The sequence below is a fragment of the Thermobia domestica genome, chromosome 7 (assembly GCF_964235325.1).
Source record: "Thermobia domestica chromosome 7, izTheDome1.hap1.1, whole genome shotgun sequence".
Taxonomy (NCBI): domain Eukaryota; kingdom Metazoa; phylum Arthropoda; class Insecta; order Zygentoma; family Lepismatidae; genus Thermobia; species Thermobia domestica.
The window spans coordinates 264,559,154-264,577,315 of record NC_137460.1 but is presented as its reverse complement, the minus strand read 5'-3'; the positions used below and the strand labels follow the sequence as shown (position 1 = coordinate 264,577,315).

The 18,162-nt window shown below is 33.3% G+C and overlaps 1 protein-coding gene across 1 annotated transcript in view; it reads left to right on the top strand.

The window, feature by feature from the left end:
* The first annotated feature begins 313 nt into the window (after positions 1-313).
* LOC145690886 (uncharacterized) overlaps positions 314-18,162 on the top strand; it is a 53,730-nt gene continuing 35,881 nt past the window's right edge. The window contains exon 1 of the mRNA XM_081766291.1: positions 314-651. Within this exon, the coding sequence (XP_081622417.1) occupies positions 395-651 (257 nt within the window). The 5' untranslated portion in view covers positions 314-394. The remainder of the gene's footprint in view (positions 652-18,162) is intronic.

Below are 18,162 nucleotides of genomic sequence, written 5' to 3'. Positions count from 1 at the left end.
GCTGATAACAAGACGAAACAAGGAGTACGCTACTTTAGCGAATTCAGTCAAAGCTCTTTACGCTGCGTAAGGGTTAGTTTCCCATCAGTTGATATATGAATAGCAAAAATGTGTTCTGTATACGCAGCTTGTTGAATGCACTGCCAGGGAGGTGAGCCACTGATTGAGCATAATAAAACCGAATACAGAACCGATCCAGAATCTAATCCAGAAAGCGCGTACATGAAGTCATGAACGTAGGATCATCAACGCAGGCCACTGAGTGAGAGTAATTAAACCGAATCCAGAATCGAGTCCAGAGAAACCGAGCACAGAGAATCGAGTACAGTAAGGAATCGAGTGGAATCGATTCTTGGACTCGATTCTGCCCATCTCTAGGTGGACATTCGAACTGATGACTGACAACAAAGAGTTAATATTGTCTACAACGGAAGGAGAGCAAACAATGGACAAGGATACAGCTATTTGTTCTTTGGATGTGAAACTAGACATTGATAGGGTGAAATCAGAATTAACAGTAGAAGATGATCCCGCATTTGAAAGTAATATAGAAACGCTACGAAAAATAGTGGTTCAGGAGACTTGTCCGTCGTACTCTAATGACTCCCAACAATTAACCACAAAAAATTTAAATTCAGTTCGGCCAGAAAGGTAATGTTCATTTTTCATATACTAATTGGCTCAGATTGACAATACGGTTACACGGGTTGGGAAAATTGTTGGTTAAAAGAAATGCTTCACAAGAAGTATTTATATATGGGAGATATCTCGAACGTAAGTTAGTAATCCACAATTTGAGAATCGCGTGGCACACATACACTAGCTGTATACAAATAATAACAAGGAATCGAAGTTTTGTCAAGAAATAAAGGAATATATTTTTTTCAAGATATAGTGATGGCCAGTGGGAATATTCCCAGTGGGAAGGAATTTAAAAATGGGAATATTCCCGGGTTTTTCCCTGGCGTATAAATTCCCGGGAAGGAATTTATTTCCATTTCTTTACTTTCTCTTCCAAATTATAAGAACCATATGACTAATTACTTTATTTTAATATATTATGATTTATTTCTAGGTTTTAAAGAATTTGGAGGTTAAAAAATTTAAAAATTATTTGACGGTACTTTATATAACTAATAATATGATTTTTTTTTAGTTCCATTTCTATTTGCACTAAAAAGTAAGGTAATTCTTTAGTATTGGGTGGTCAAAACCAGGGTCAGACTTTGCTTGGGAAGGGCAAGAGCACCACCGACGTAAGAGTTTCTCGTTTTGCACTAGTATATTAGTAGACAATCGACTAAAGCATATATATTCCACAAACTCTTTGGGGGGCAATTGCCCCCTCATGCCCTCCTTAAATGACGCCCTGGTCAAAACAAGCAAAAAAAAAAAGGATGATTTACGGAAGAAATAAGTTGATAGTGATGTTCAAGTAGTCAAGAAAGTGTCGAACAATTTTTTTTTTTTTTTTTTTTTTTTTTTTTAGGGCAGTAGGGGATTTATACAAAACGGAAAGGTAAGTGGAAGTGATATATGTGAGAAAAGAAAATGATTTGTTGGTAACGAAGATAGAAAACAACGTGCCATGCGGGGCTCTAAATTCGCGTTCATTCTCTAACGCTCGCTGTGCAATGCTGTCTGAATTTAATGTTGATAACATAATTTAACGCATGGAATCATAAAACAACCGCATCGGATTAGAATATCGCTAAAACGTAGGTGCAAAAGCTTGCCCCCAAAGCTAAAGAACAGCCAAAATTAGCAGAGTACTAATTTACAAATGATGAAAAGGAATCATTTTGAAAGTAATTTAGAATTATGTAGAAATAGAGATGAAGTACTATTAATAAATCCTGAACCACAATTAGTAATAGACGTTGGTCAGTCTCCTCCCTCTGACTCGAATTTCTGAAGAGGTACTCGGAAAAATTTTACATGTGAATTAAGGTATGGAATTTCGAGAGATAGGTAGAATGAAAGGTCGTGTATGGCAAGGTTAGGTGCTAAAATATAAAGATAAATATGTAAGTAATTTGAAAGTTTTGTGAATATAAATCTGTATGCGCAAAAGTTGATAAATTGGTGAGACATGTATCTTTTAGCATTTACCCAATCTAATTGGTTTATAACGTTTATAAATTTAATGTGTTTATAATATCAAGAATAGAGTCAAGTTGAGCAAATCCATTTAGATATAAATTTTAACTGATTAGTGGTTTAAAAGTATTAGGACTTACTATAGAATTTTTTCACACATATTTACAATAATTGATAGAAGATATTGTAAATAAACATACATTTATGCGTACTCTCTAAAAATAATAAAGTGATAAGAAAGTAACATGGTACCGTTCAGAATATATATATATTTTAAAGAATCCTCTGTGGACAACAGTAATAATATGCTGTGATATAAAAATTAATTCAACTTTGAAATCATAATATAGTAATAGAATGCAATTTTGTTTCTGAATGTACATAAATTCCCATTTTGGGAATCTTTCCGGGAATATTCCCGAAAAATATCTTCCCGGGAATTTACCCATCACTACTCATACAAGTCTTATGTAGTTTATATCTTGATAAAAAAAAATTGATTCTTTTATTATTGATTACACATTACTCGCTAATTGTTGAACATATTTAAAATATAGGTACTCGACGATATTGTTTTATTTATATAGAGACTTTTGTAAAATAAGAAATCGCGAGAATAATATTCATCCTAAAATTTTCCAAATTAAACGTGGAATGTATTATATTGGAAAAAATTATGGACGTTTGTAATTTATCTCAGGATTTAGCTCAAATGGGTCTAGCCTCATTTCTCCGGAGGGCTTAGAAAGACATTAGCAAAATACAAAATCAAGAATATTTTTACCAACAATGGATGTTCATTTATTGTAGAGGTCCATACACAAATCCATTTCATAGCTGCACTAATTTCTTTCAAGGAAGTCTACTTTTTAAATTCCCAGCAATCATTTCTAGGGTATGGACCTCCATTTCTCAATATAGGATCACTTTACGGGCTTAGTAGACGTACGTTATTTATGAATCGATGTACAAACAACTCAAACGAGCATGCGCTAGATGGCCAGTAAAAAGAAGATTGCTGTTGAGATTAGGGCATTACGCAGAATGTTGGTAAAGTGGGAATCTTCCCGGGGGAATTATACCCGCTAGTATCTTCCCAAAATACTAGCGCGTATAGTTGGACTTTGATGCAATTGTTGAAATTGAAATGTGAAATAGTTCATAGGTGTGGCTACTTTCAACAACATACAAAAAGGTATGTTGAACATACGTTTCAATGCAATGTTTTCATTCAGTATTTAAACATTTTACACTCTACACAAAACTGCATGCTTTTATTAACATTGATATTAGGGTGGATTGATTTAAATCAGTCTGATTTAAATCACGATTTTAATCAAGATTTAAATCACTTGATTTTTTAAAATAAAAATCGTTGATTTAAATCTAAATCCGAAATAAATTAATTTAAAGTGAAAATAAATAAAATCCCGTTTTTGTTCTGTTATTTCGGTTATGGAAGATAATAATCATAATACAATGAGTCTCAAATTTCTGCAAGCACAGTATGAAAACGAGTATCATGCAAAGGATAATTAGGGAAAATCCCGTTTTGAACGGTTAACGGATGAATCCTGCTTTCTTCTCCTCGTAACATAAGGTTTTTATATCGTTGACTATTCTTATGGGGAAATCACCACGGACATTTAAGCGGAAAATTCTCTTGTGTCCACGTCTATTTGTTTGTTTCCAGATAATAGGTGCGCATATAAAGGGGTCCGATCCCCCCTCCTAAAAAATTAAAACTAAGCGAAATTTATGTACTAAATGCATAGAAGTTCCTCCGGATCATAATTCGTCAAATTTTGGATGCGATAAAATATTGAATAATACTTTTGATAAAGTGGATACTTTCAGATATCTAGGATCAATATTAACCGACCTAAACCATATTCACGAAGAACTTAAATGTCGACTAAAAGCAGGGAATTCTTGTTATTAATCAGTTCAAAATCTTCTGTCGTCGCGAGTTTTGACGAGAAATTTAAAGCTTAAAATACTGTATATAAAATGATAATAATACCTGTTGCTCTGTATGGTTGCGAAACATGGTCGCTTACGAGAGAAGAGCTTACACTGAAAGTACTTGAGAACAAGATCCTGAGACGAATATTCGGACGCAAGAGGAACGTGAATGGGGAATGGCAGAAACTTCATAACGAAGAACTACATAATTTATACGGTTTACCAAACATTGTTAAGGTCATCAAGTCTAGGAGGCTTGAGTGAACAGGATATAGCCAGGATGGAAGGAAGTAGGAACGCTTTTAAAGTCCTAACTGGAAAACCAATCGGAAAAAGAATTAGGAAGACCTAGGCGCAGATGGGGGGACAGTATTAAGATGCATCTCGCAGAAATAGAAATACGAAGTAGAAAGTGGATCCAATTCGCTAAGGCTAGACGTCAATGAATAGCTTTTGTAAACGTGGCATTGAAACTCCGGTTTCCATATGACATTATTTAATTTTAGGCGAAATTTGTTTTTTATATGTATTTCGTGCCGCTAGCTAGTTCCAGTTTTTAAATGTGCCCCTGCGAAATATCAGTAACTTTCGTGAAAAAAGAAAGTGTCATGTAGATGAATGTTGGTTTAGCTTTTCCTTAATGTTGAAGAAACATTGTTTGGGATTGAAATAGGTTAACTATTTGGGATTAATTCAAAATTCAACCCCAATACTTTCACTTAAATGTCACAATTAACATTTAAAACTAATTACTAATGTTTTTCCTTTAATTCGCGACTTGTATTATACGAGGAGAAAGATTTGAATTAAATCCAAAAAATCGATTTAAATCAACAAAATCAACAAAAATGATCTAAAAAATAATCATGATTTTTTACCACCTTGATTGATATTGATAATGATGGTACATAATCAGTACTTAGTTTGAATTATTGATATTTGTAAAGGAAATTATGTATTTTCTGGTACCGACTATGGAACCACATTCTAATAGTTTAAAATATGTCCCACAAAAGTGCCAACTGACGAAAAAAAATCATTTTTGTAAAATGATTTGATTTGGTCCTTTGTCTAAGAATATGATCCGAACACTTATCAGTTTAAGATTTACGGGGTTTGTAACTTTCAGGCTGAAACCCAACCAAAATTGCAAGATTTTTTTTTTTTTTTTTTACTGGCAAGCCTGCAATTAGACTCAAACAGTGACTTTAAACGGTTCTTATAGGTTTAGTCACTTCCTGGAACTGTTTCTGCGTGAGTTACTTGGAATTGTTCGTGTTTTTGGTGTAACGTCTTAGTTCAGTGATTGGCGGTAGTTCATATTTTTCGCATTAAGTGTCTCTGTACAGTCATATGGCAGTTTGCTACTGTGACTTCACATGTTCTGTCTACTTGTATGTGTGTGCTGTTGCTGATGGAATGCGGTGAGCGGGTAATTAAATTTTCGTTTCATTGCGACGATCGAGTTAGCAAGTGCGATTGAGACACCGTAACATGAATTTAATACAAAGAATTTGAACTTGTCGTTTTTAAATAAGTTTGTATTAGATTCTTATATTAACTCATATCGCCTTTCACCACTGTGGTTCAATTGAGTTAGAGAAAACCTGTGATGGTTGTGGTCGAACACTGAAGATATTCCCGACGTATCGTAAAAGTGGGCGTTTATTGGTTACTCTTATTTGTGATAATAACAAGTTTGCTGGCTTTAATAAATCGACGTCTGTGCAGAAAGAAACATTTTCAGTAATGTGTAGTTGAGTATTGCGCATGTGATGCTGCTATCTTAGTTTTTCGGGAATCAGAAACTATGAGTTCATTATTCGTGAGTGTTCTGGTATGGCGAAACGGCGAGTGCTTTCGTTTTTTAATTGATATTATTTTTATTCTTGATTTGCTTTGCATTTGAGTATTTGGCAAAGTATTTGCTTTGCTGCTGGTTGTTCCATCATCGTTGTGAGATGTAATTTATTTTTCCTCGTCATGCTGCACTAATTTATAATTAGTGATGAATGTTTTCTTTAATTTTTTTCCTTCTTACATTAGCTTTATAGTAGTGGTTTGACTAATATTATTTTTTTCGGATCTTTTTATTGTACTTGTGTAGGGTGTGGGTGGGTTGGTAGTCCCCATATAGATATCAATATTGATAGTCACCACTCCACCTGGATTGATTAAGAATGTTTTTTAGTAACATTTTGGCCCTTGTGTTTATAGTATAATTCATAACATGGTACATTATTTTGACTCGGACAGTAACTATAACCGATTCAACTGATCCGGTTCTGGGAGCAAACTGGAGCATTTTGGGAATCATTCCTAAACTGCTTCCGACACCGGATCAGATAAATCGTTGCAGTCACTGTTTGAGTCAAAGTAAAGATTCGCCTAAAAATCTATTGCTAGTTATTCCTACGTGTATAAGCTGCAAGCCCAGTCCCCAAAAGTCTAGTGATTTCTTAAAAAAAAAAGAAAAAGTTTTTAAATGAAGCCCCTCTCATACTACTTTGCTGGATCTGCCACTGGTCATAATTTGTTTTCTAATAAGCAATTCAGTCCAGCATCTACCTAAATAGGAAATTTACCTAAATTTAAAACACAGGGGGCTCCAGTGGTAACAGTTTCCTATCTAAGCTGTATTTCGCACTGGTGCAAATTAACCCTTAGTACAGGCTTAAACGCCTTCTCTCAGTTTTACGTTTTTTATGATTTTAGAACGTTTCACATTTCAATTTCAGCTACTGCATCCAAGTCCCATTATACATGGTAATATTCTACGAAACTAATTTAACTTCGACGGAAATTCTTATAGATGTTAGCTGTTAAATTTTATTATCCTTTAGAGTGCCTTTACAGCCTTTATCAGCCTTTACCTCTACTAGAACAAACTTTCCCGGTAATTTGACCTGAATTTAACCGCAAACATTATAGCTGAAATACAGTTACATGTTCTATCTTACGGTGGCAGTTGAAACTTCCTCTCTACTGTTCATGGTTTTACCGACAGAGTACTGTGAATCTCTTTTCAAATTTTGTGCAAAGTAACGCCCGATGTGCAAAGTAACCCGTCTTATGGTACTTTAACGTAGTTTTTTGCAAGACATCATAGTTTTGATTAAACGGTAGGTTATGTATCATTATTTGATTTACCTTAACTGGGGAAAATGAAGTGTTTAAGATGTTATTAACTTACTCTTTCTCTTTCCCTGTCATGACGTTAGGAGGATAAAGCTCGATTCGTATACTAATTTATAAGAGCTAGTTAATATACACTTATAACTAACATTATGGAGTAGGGTATTATAGATGTGAAAGACCCCAAAATATTAGGAAGAGTAGAGATGAGAAAATTATAAAATAGGGGCGCTATCACTATCGAATCCATAGTCTTCTAGCGCAGTAGGTGTTGCTCATTGGTATTTATTTTGTTTATTTTTTATAATAATAGTTATTATTATAATTATGATAAGTAGTTAGAAATGTACCGGAAAAGATATTAAAATCGCAAGATTGTTGCTCCTCTTATTTATTATCAATTTCTTATTTCAAAATTTTTTGTATGCACATTTTTTTTTTCCTGAAGGTTGTGCTATTTCGCCTGGCGCATGGTAAAATACAAGTTTGTACAATACTATAATATGTATTTTTACTTAATACTGCGGAAAAAATCCTAATGTGTATTATTTGTTTAACTTAAAAAAAACAACAAAAAAATATATATATATATATATATATATATATATATATATATATATATATTAATAATCATAACCTATTGAGCAATCGTGGACAATACATAATGATTCCAGTTATGTATAAAAATATTTATAATATTCTTTAAAATATTCAACACTCGAAATCGAAAATGGCATCTGGTATAATTGTATAGCTCTTACATAGGATATTATTATATCTTCCTAGATTGTAGAAAATGATCACTGGTAGCGATAACGTGATTTGAAGTGAAACACCACCACCTTAGTTCCTCAGAGCGCGTAAATGAGAAGTCAAAATTTAGAGTAGGTACAAAAAAAAAAAAAGAAAAAGATAAGGATAATTTTAGTTTCTGTTATCTGCGGACATAATTGTATGTTTTATATTGTCTCATATAGCAACAAATTTTTTTCTCTCAGTTATTACCGATAAGACAGTTTCAAATTATATCTTTTGTTTTGAGAAGCGAAAAAACTGTTATTACCAATAACAAGTTTGATAATATTTCAAGAATAAGGATTGGAAATATTTTCCTAACTGGTTTCAGATTTTACAGTTTACTTGCAACTATTCTACAACTAACTCTACTGAATAAATAATTTATTTCTTTTCATATTTAGAAGTTAAGTGTAACAAATTAGGAGTTTGTGCTTTCTCCAATTTAAAAAGTTGTAAGAATTTCTTTAGCTGGAAACTACAAAGAAAGTTGTATTTTTTGTATTGTATTGTATTGTTGAAAGTTGTATTTTTATTTACAGCAATTGGAGGTTTAATTATGCAGTTGTGCTTTGAAGGTTTTCCAGAAAGAACTGTCCAATAAATGTCGTTGTAAAGCATATTTACAAAGTTAGGCCCGAGAAGTATGGTTGTATATTTAAAAATTTACTACTCAGGCCATATGTGATTAATGCTTTTTAAGCCCCAGTCCGGCCAGCGGGCTGATCATTTTATATATTAAGAAGATGAGGTTCTAGTTATTATTACTTTTACTTTAATGTTACTTAATTATGCACCAAGGCAGACGGTGATGACAGCAATGAATGAAAGGTAGAGTGAGAAAAGTGGAAGGAAACAGCAGAATACCGCGAAAACCCACGTACACGTTTTTGTTCTTCAACTACAAAACCCGCTTGACGGAAGCTAAACGAACTAGCAGAGCTTTACCACTCAGACACCGTGTCTCCAATTAAAATAGAATAGTACCACTTTGCAGCTCTCCTACAATGCATATTCTATACTGATAGTAATTTATTTTGCAATTCAGAATTTAACTACAATATCATATAGAGTGGACTCTTTTTAATTCGAAGTCCAAGGGGAACGAAAAAACTTCGAATTATCCAAAATTCGAATTATCCAAGAACATTCATTTTCACATATTCTATAACAACAAACAAACCACAGTACTGTGCATCAAAAACATATTCATATGGTGTAGACTTTACCTTTAAAGGAGCTTATTATTTGTGTTAAGACATTGACTCCACATAATTCAGACTACGTGTACAATGGAAAATATATTTACGTACAACACTACAACATACATTGAATAGCCCAAACAATTAATCACCAGTAACAATTTGCATATTCTGTTCTCACTTTTAAGAAGTCGTAAACCTTATTTGCTTAAATTTGATTGTTTTTGTACGGTTAATGAATCTTGAATTTCATGTATTGCGTGGAATACGATATTAATAAAATTTGGTTGACTTTATCGATAATTCACCTCAAATTTTCAACCAATTCTGAAACAAGATGAGATTGGCACACGTTCTTTATCTTTACTTCTTCCCCAACTCACCTTTATCTTCATCATTAATAGATTTTCTATTTATCTTTTGTATTTCTCTTCCCTATCGCTGCATCTGGATAACTGAAAACACGTTAAAACTGTATTTCTCTGTTTACATCTGTCCAACATTAAAAATTTTCAACTGTATTTACTTCGAATTACCCAAAACATAGGTTCAAAAGTTCGATTTATTCACAATTTTTTTACTATTGTTTTCAATACAGTTTTCAAGGGGAATGGACTTCTGTTCGAATTATCCAAGTTCGAATTAACGAGAGACTACTGTAATTAAGAACAAGCTACTCGCAACTATTGGCAGAATAGATTTTGTCTCTTTTTTTTCTCTAACTTCTGCGGTGATGACGGGTAATTAATAAAAGTAACTGATTGTAAAATTAATTTTTAGCACTTTTACGTCGGGAATCGAACTCGGGACCACGTGCACAAATGGCACGCGCTAGCAATTCGAACAACGGCGAAGGTTTTATCCACATGCACAAACTGTCCTATGACGAGAAAATGACAAGACTAGTGGTGGGTAAATTCCCGGGAAGATATTTCTCGGGAAGATTCCCCAAAATGGGAATTTTCCGGGAATTTATGAACAATCACAAATAAAAGTGCATCTGTTTCTATATATAAATTCAAAGTTAAATTCTTTTTTATATCACAGTATATTATTAAAGTTGTCCCCAGAGGAGTCTTTAAAATGCATATTCTGAACGATGTTATGTTATTTTATTAATATTTTATTATATTTAGAGAGTACGCATAAATGGATATTTATTTACAATATGTTCTACGAAAGAAAATATGTTTCAAAAATGGTATAGTAAGTCTGCATACTTTTAAACCGCTAAAAAGTTTACGTTTACATGTAAGTGGATTTTCGAAACTTGACTCTACCACTGATATAAACATATTAAATTTTTACAAGTTATAAACAAATTAGGTTGGGTAACTGCCAGAAGACACATTTCCCACATTTTTTTTAAACATTTGGGCATAAATATGTACCTTCGCAATACTTGCAAGAAAAATTCTTATCTTTATAATTTTGCATGTAATATTGCCACACGACCTTTCTTCCTGCCCATTTCTCGAAATGTCATGCTTTAATTTACATGTAAGTGAAGTCCGAGTACCTCTTCAAAAATTCAAGCCAGAGACAGGAGACAGACCGACGTCTATTACTAACACTGTTTCAGGGTTTATTAGTAGTGCTACATCTCTATTTCTACGTAATTCTAAATTACTTATAAAATGGTTCCTTTTCATCATTTGTAATTTAGCACTTTGCTATTTTGGCTATTGTTTATATTTGGTGGACCAGCATATGCGTCTACTTTTTGCGATATTCTATTCTGATGCGGTTTTTTAATGCTTTCATATGTTAAATTACGTTACCAACATTAAATTCAGACAGCATTGCCGTGCGAGCGTAGCCAGTGAAGGCGGGTTAGAGCCCCGCATGGCACGTTTTTTTCTATCTTCGTTACCAGCAATTCACTTTCTTTTCTCACATAAATCATTTCCTCTTACACTTACGGTTCGTGAAAATCCCTTACCCCTAAAAAAAATTGTGTTCGGTACTTTCTTGAGTGCTTGTACATCACTATCAACTCATTTGTTTCGTAAATTGTCCTACGTTTTGCTAGTTTTTGGCACCTATACTAAACAATTGCCCTACTTTTAGTTCAAATGGAAATGGAATTTAAGAAAATCATATTGTTAGTTATATAAAGTACAGTCAAATAATTTTAAAATTTTTAACGTCCAAATTCATTAAAATTTAGAAGTAACTCATATTATGTTAAAATAAAGTAATTAGTCATATTGTTCTTATAATTTGGAAGATAAAGTAAAGAAATGGAGATAAGTTCCTTCCCGAGATTTTATAGGCCAGGGAGAAAACCCGGTAATATTCCGGGTCTCAAATAAAAAAGTAAGAAATTGTTTTTGATTCATATCTAGGCCCATTCTTTCTGTAAGACCCTCGAAAAATTTTAGTCATTTCACTTGTCTTTTAAATGGTGTGATTTCAAATTATAACCCCTATGGTGAAAAGAAGAACGCACGCCGTAAATAGATTCAAATTCGAAACATGTTACAAGTAAAACGATTGAGTATAGTTGTATAGCTCTTGCCTAGGATATTATTATTCCTTCCTAGATTGTAGAAAATGATAACTAATTATTTCACTCATCGGGTAGCGATAACGTGATTTGAAATGAAACACCTCAAACTTAGTCACTCAGAGCGCGTAAATGAGAAGTGAAAATTTAGAGTAGGTAAAAAAATAGAAGAAAAGGATAATTTTAGTTTCTGTTACCTACGCACATAATTGTAAGTTTTATATTGTATCATATGGCAACTAATGTGTTTCCTTCAGTTTTTACGGATAAGACAATTTCAAATTATATCCTTTGTGTTGAGAAGCGGAAAAAGTATTATTACCAACCGGACGTTTGGTAATACTTCATAAAGAAGGAATGGAAGTATTTTACTGACTTCGGATATCTTTGTTTCGGATTTTACCTTTTACTTGCAGCTTTTCTACAACAAACTTTACCGAATAAATAATTTATTTATTTTCATTTTTAGTAGTTAAGTGTAACAAATTAAGAGTTTGTGCTTTCTACAATTTAGAAATTTGTAAGAATATCTTAGGTGTAAACTACAAAGAAAGTTTCAACTCGTTCTATTTCAAGCGCTTTCCAATTCGATTTTTTTTCGCGGTGCTCTGAGCCCATCGTAGAGGTATATATTTGACATACTACTATTCCTAGTAGAAGAGGCAAGAAACTCGTGAGTTTTTTTTTTTTTTTAATGAAGAAGGAAGTATTAATCTCCGTACTGACAAACAATGAAAGAAATTTTGATCGTAGCATTAAATTTCTTTTAAATTTGGGGTTCAGAACGGCTCCTACTCTGCGAATGGTATCATTTGAGACCGTTTCATTTCTTTTAGGCGAGTGAAATGAATTGAGATCTTATTTGAGAATATAGACGAATGTAAGAATATCCCAGGTACAAAGTTTGAAAAATTTTCCAACCAATCTGTTTGTAACATCTTGCGAAATTTAACAGCTATTCCCAGCTATTTTGCTTCTAATTGCAGAGAATGTAATTTAAGATCAAGATTTTTTATTATTTGAGTGAAATAAATTTTGTTACTCTGCTTTTAGATTTTAGACAAGTGAGAATGGCCCTAGATACAAGTCCCGCAGGATTTTGTGTTCTTTATTTAAGAAAACCTTTGGAATAGAAGATTAAGAATAGATTTATCAATACAAAATAACTATGCAAAATATGTTTTTTGACAAAATAGAATCTTATTACCTTTAAAAATGTGCCCAACGTCGACTTCTTCTTTTTAATTTTCCTTTAAAGGGAGGTGGTCATTATGACTACTTATCGATTTCTGAGTAACGTTAGTTTCAATTTTTGTTAAGGGGCAGCAGCATTTTATCAGATAATGTTCTCGCAGTACATTTGAAAACTGTATTTTATAATGGACATTTCGTTCTTCTATATAGAACTCCTGTAGCCTGACATCATCATTATTATATAAATTCATTTCAGAACGATGTTAAGTCAAATTTCATTGTGGGGTAATGAGATGTACTCATAAAATGCCAGCGAAGCGTTACTTATTTATTTATAAATTAGCCCTGTACAGTCCAGTTTAGGAATATAATCGTAAATACGAAATTATTACATGCCGCCTTTCGAAGAAAATATTTTAGTAGCATAGAAAACTACACTGTCTAAGCTGAATTTCATTCTGGATAGCAGGTTTACATTAGGAAAGCACGATGATGGCTATGAATCCAAGGTTTTATGAGAGAAAGATATAAACTGCTTAAAAAAAAAAAACTTTTGTTCACTTTTATTATATTTCTTACGTGGGGGAATATATTCCATTATCCAATCAAAAGTGCAGGAACGTGAGAGTACGTGGAACCAAGAATGACGAAAAAGTTATGGAGCTAATGGTTTATAGTTTACTTGTGTATCAGTTTTTTGATATATTTTGTGTTCCCACGTATATATCCTTTCTTTAATTTGAACTTTTCCTCAATTTTTAAAAGTTTTTTCACACTATTTTCGATTGAATTCCACCAGGATATGAGTTTTCTACAATTTTGTCATTACTTGTGTGTATTGATAGCTTTTCCCATACTTCATACTGCCTTTTTGGACCCTTCTATATTTTTGCACTTGAAGCTATAAACGCTGAGGTATTCCATACAAAATCGGGAAGTTCACGAGTGAAACCTTAAAAATTAGTTAAATTTTACATTTCAAGTAGTATTACCAGTTGGCGAAAAAAACTTGAAGGCTGAGATTTTTTCGAAGTCTGTTTTGAAATTACAGGTTCTCAATATACTGACAATTTACCAGCAAAGTATTACATGCTTGACATTTGTTCGATTAGGACTTGCAGAGAGCTCAATGTTCATAGGATACTAGCAAGTAGCAACATAGCACTTGGAACATAGATATTATCTATTTTGTATCCAAGAGATATGAGAATCGTGAAAGTAACTTAAATGATATTTTTATTACTTGTTTATGGTAATGAACAATTTGTTAAACGATTAATTTATATTTTAGCTGAGTGTGACGTAAGAAGTCACGAAATATCGAAAGTGTATGTAAGGTGGCAATAATATCATATGACAGCACATGATTTGGGTACTACTTTCTTAGAGTCATCATTAGCACACCTACGGAACTATTTCCAAACAAGCAAACGGAGTGAAAATGAATAGTATATACCCAGTCAGGAATATCCAGAAGAATAGTAACTGTATTCGCATCAATAGTAATTGTATTAAGCGCAGAACTTAACTTTAACAAACTTGAAACCAGAAATTTAATGAAACGACATAATGATCTTACCTTCCTCCAGACACTATTATGTTTTCACCTTGATTTTTCCATGAAACCATTGCCTTCAGGAATTTCAAAAACCACAACTCTTGAGAGATAAGGTTGGTAACTACTCTTTACATCTTTTATACGGTACTGCTTCTATACACTATTCATACAGTATGCGGTACAGCTTCTACACAATATTCATCTTACGTTCTTCAAAAAAAAAAAAAAAAAAAAAAAAAAAAAAAAAAAAAAAAAAAAACCGCAGCGAAATGATAGCTATTTCACAATAAATTACTAGGTTTCGAAACACACCTGCTCGAATCAGAGGTACCGTAGTGAGTGATTAAAATTGGTAGAAGGCAGTTTCATAACTTTTACGTTTGCATAGAAAATTTTAATCGAATATTTCTGATTCAGGTCTACACATCCAGGATAAAAATGCTGCCAACTTGAAATGTGGAAAATATAGCTACAGAATCAAATATTTAAACATGTACAAATTTAAGCATGGATTCCAAATTGAAAAGTTGAATATAGTATAATTCAAAGATAGAGTAGTCACATTAATTGATGGTTTTATATCTCAGGGATCAAACTTCAGAAAAGTGATCATATGGCATTTCATTATATTTGACACAAAAGTCGTTGCTTGTAGGGAGCGTAAACCCATGGCCGATAGGTTAGTATGGCGTTTGGTCTACCATGTAGTAAAATGTTTAATAATATTTAATATTTAATCTTCTAGTATAAACATTACAGAAACCATGACCTGTAACAATTTCCATCGTTTCTTTGTGTAATTTTTCTCTTTCCCCTTTCCTAATTTTAATAGTCGGAATGTATTATTCCAATTTTTCCTTTTATGGTTAATTTTCACCATGTTATGCATTTTGTTTTGATGATTGCGTTTAGCTGCATTACTAATCGGAATTTTTACAATCATTTCTTAAATATTCACTTATTTCTTTCAAATCCAATTTTTTATTACTTGTCCTAGTCAGCTAACTACTAATATTTAAGGAGGTTGGCGTTCTAAGAAATAGTAGCTCCTTTATCTAGGTGAATTGTTTCAGTGTATGTCTTATAGCTGGACACCGAACATGACACGCCAGGATATTTCTCCAATTGGAGGAAGAAAGAATGAATATTTCGGCATCACTTAGAGAAGCTCTAGATAGATAGGATAAATTACATTCACGTTGAGTTCTAAGAGATGAAAATTAATGCAAACAAAATGAACATAATAATGTGTATCATGCTGAGACAGAGAAAGATGGACAGAACAACAAAGTTTTAACTCTTAAGCATGAACAGTTTGGATTTCCCTCCTGCCCCATCTTTCTGTTTCGGTTTTTCTCTTCCCTTATGTAATAAGTTGCTTTTAGTATCAATAGCAAACATATTTTACAATGCTTAATTCATTGAAAAACAAACTGTAGGCGAATCGAACGGAGAATATTTAGAATGAGTCTCACACGCTATCCAAATAGGGGCACAATCTAAGGCGTATGTCTAAAACAGCCATATAGTTGCTGCCGGTTCCATTTCAATTTTTAATTTTATTTACGGTTTTTAGATGTCTATGGCTAAACATGTGGCTCCAGAAAAAAAATCTTGGATCTGTAGATCAAGATCAGGCAAAAGTTATTAAACACAATCTTCAGAACTTACTGTTGCGTCTACACATATGTAGGATTAATCGAGGATTTGCATTGAGAAGAGCTAAAATATCCAAGTTAGAAGCATTTCAAATTTGGTATTGGCTCACAATGTTGCGTATAACATGAACAGAAAAAGAAAGAAATTAACAAGGACTAAGGGACGCTAGTGAAGGACAACAGATCATGAAAATAATAGCAAAAAAAAAAAAAAAAAAAAAAGAAAAGAAAAAGCATGCTTGGCCACCTTATTCCGCACTGCGATTGTATCACCATGCTGATAGCGGGAAATGCAATAGGAATACCAGAAAAACGAAGAACTGGATATAGTATGTAGACAGTTACGAAGAAGAGACGTCTTCAAATTTTAAAACTGATCTTCCATCGTAGAGGAAAATTTCATAATTTCCATGTTGCCCACCTACCTATGGTTGGGAGAAACAGGAAGGAACCGACGATTTAAAAAGTGATCTCCCAAATTTGAAATAGCCCGCGTTCAAATATCGCCTGATACAAGCTATATTTTACTCTCAAAACACATTGTTTTGTTATTAATAATTTGTTTTCTGCATTTCTTCTAAATATCTTAAATTTTATTGACCAGTGGCTAGTGGAGGCTAGTTTTTGTCAAATACCTTTACACTTTTATTTCTTTCTTTTGACTGCATGGGTTATTCCTGTGGCCGTGAAATCGTGTTAGAATCTTGCAAACATAATCGTAACGCTCATATTGATTTTCACCTTTTTCCCAAAAGTTTACACACTCCTCTCTCTCCCTGTCACTAGTTTATTCCGTTTATCCCAGCTTTGCTACGGCATATCAAGATTTCTTCCGTACCTACGTTTTATCATAAATTGAAGTTGGGGAGAACGGTAGACAAAGCGTAGATATCGTAAAAATGGAAAAGTGAGCAAATTATCAAATTAAGCTCAGATATTAAAAAAACTAAAATTATCTTGCGGTGCAAGTCACAAAACCTGTTAAACTGTATGCAAAATCCAATAATACTGAATGTAATTCATACAAATTAAAAGAACATCAAAAGGTTACATATGAACAAGTAGCTTTTACTGCATATGTTTACGGCCGTTTCTACTTCTTTATTTCCTTCTTTATCATTTTTTTCTTTTAATACAGGTGGCTCTGTGGCACAATTGAAAAATTAAGATTTCACTTACTCACAATAATCTTCGACCGGTCAACTCCTTCAGGGGCGTTGCAGTTATAATGATCTGAGACGTTCCACGTCGGATAATCCCAAGAGTCCTCTGGAGTTTTCTGCTGATAGTAATAAGCGATCGTCCAAGCAGGCATAATTATTCCGTCCTTTTCAATGATTTAGAGCCAGAGTTTGTCACACAATACTGAAATTACAAACGAATGTTAAGGTGCTAACACATTTCTACTAGTCACTTCACTGCTGATTTCTGCACAATATTAGAAAAAATATTTTACACGAAGGCGTATGAAAATATCGTACAATCACTGATTATAAACTAAAAAATTGGCTCTCGCGCATGCAAACGGCGATTTAGCTTGCGAAGCTGAATCCGTACAAGGAGAGCACTCATGAGAGTATAACGTGTGTTTACTTTACAACAATGCACCCCACTCGCCTTCGTGGGTGCCTTTCCCAGCGACGACCAGGCGTTCGTGCAAAGCACTGAAGATTCTTTTAGCAAACCAAAGCTTGTATATGGTCAGCCGGGAAAATCCTGATTTTCACTCCTATCATCGGGACCGGAATTATCGTCCTATTGTCTTTTAGTTGTAACAGTGCGTAGGTGCAGGGTGATTGTCCCGAAATTCAGATATAAGGAAACAGTTTTAACAGTCACGTTAAAACATCAGTGTCCCTGTTTGTTCAGCATATATGGCCGGAAGACCGGAACTGGGCTTACTAACACAAGTATACAAAATACCAAACGGATGAAAAATGTTTCAAGATTGCTCCTCCAAATACGAGGCTTGGTTAATAAAGTTTAAACTTAACATTGTCCTATCTCTTTTAAATTCCAAAAAATGAGCCTCAGGTCGTGATAGCC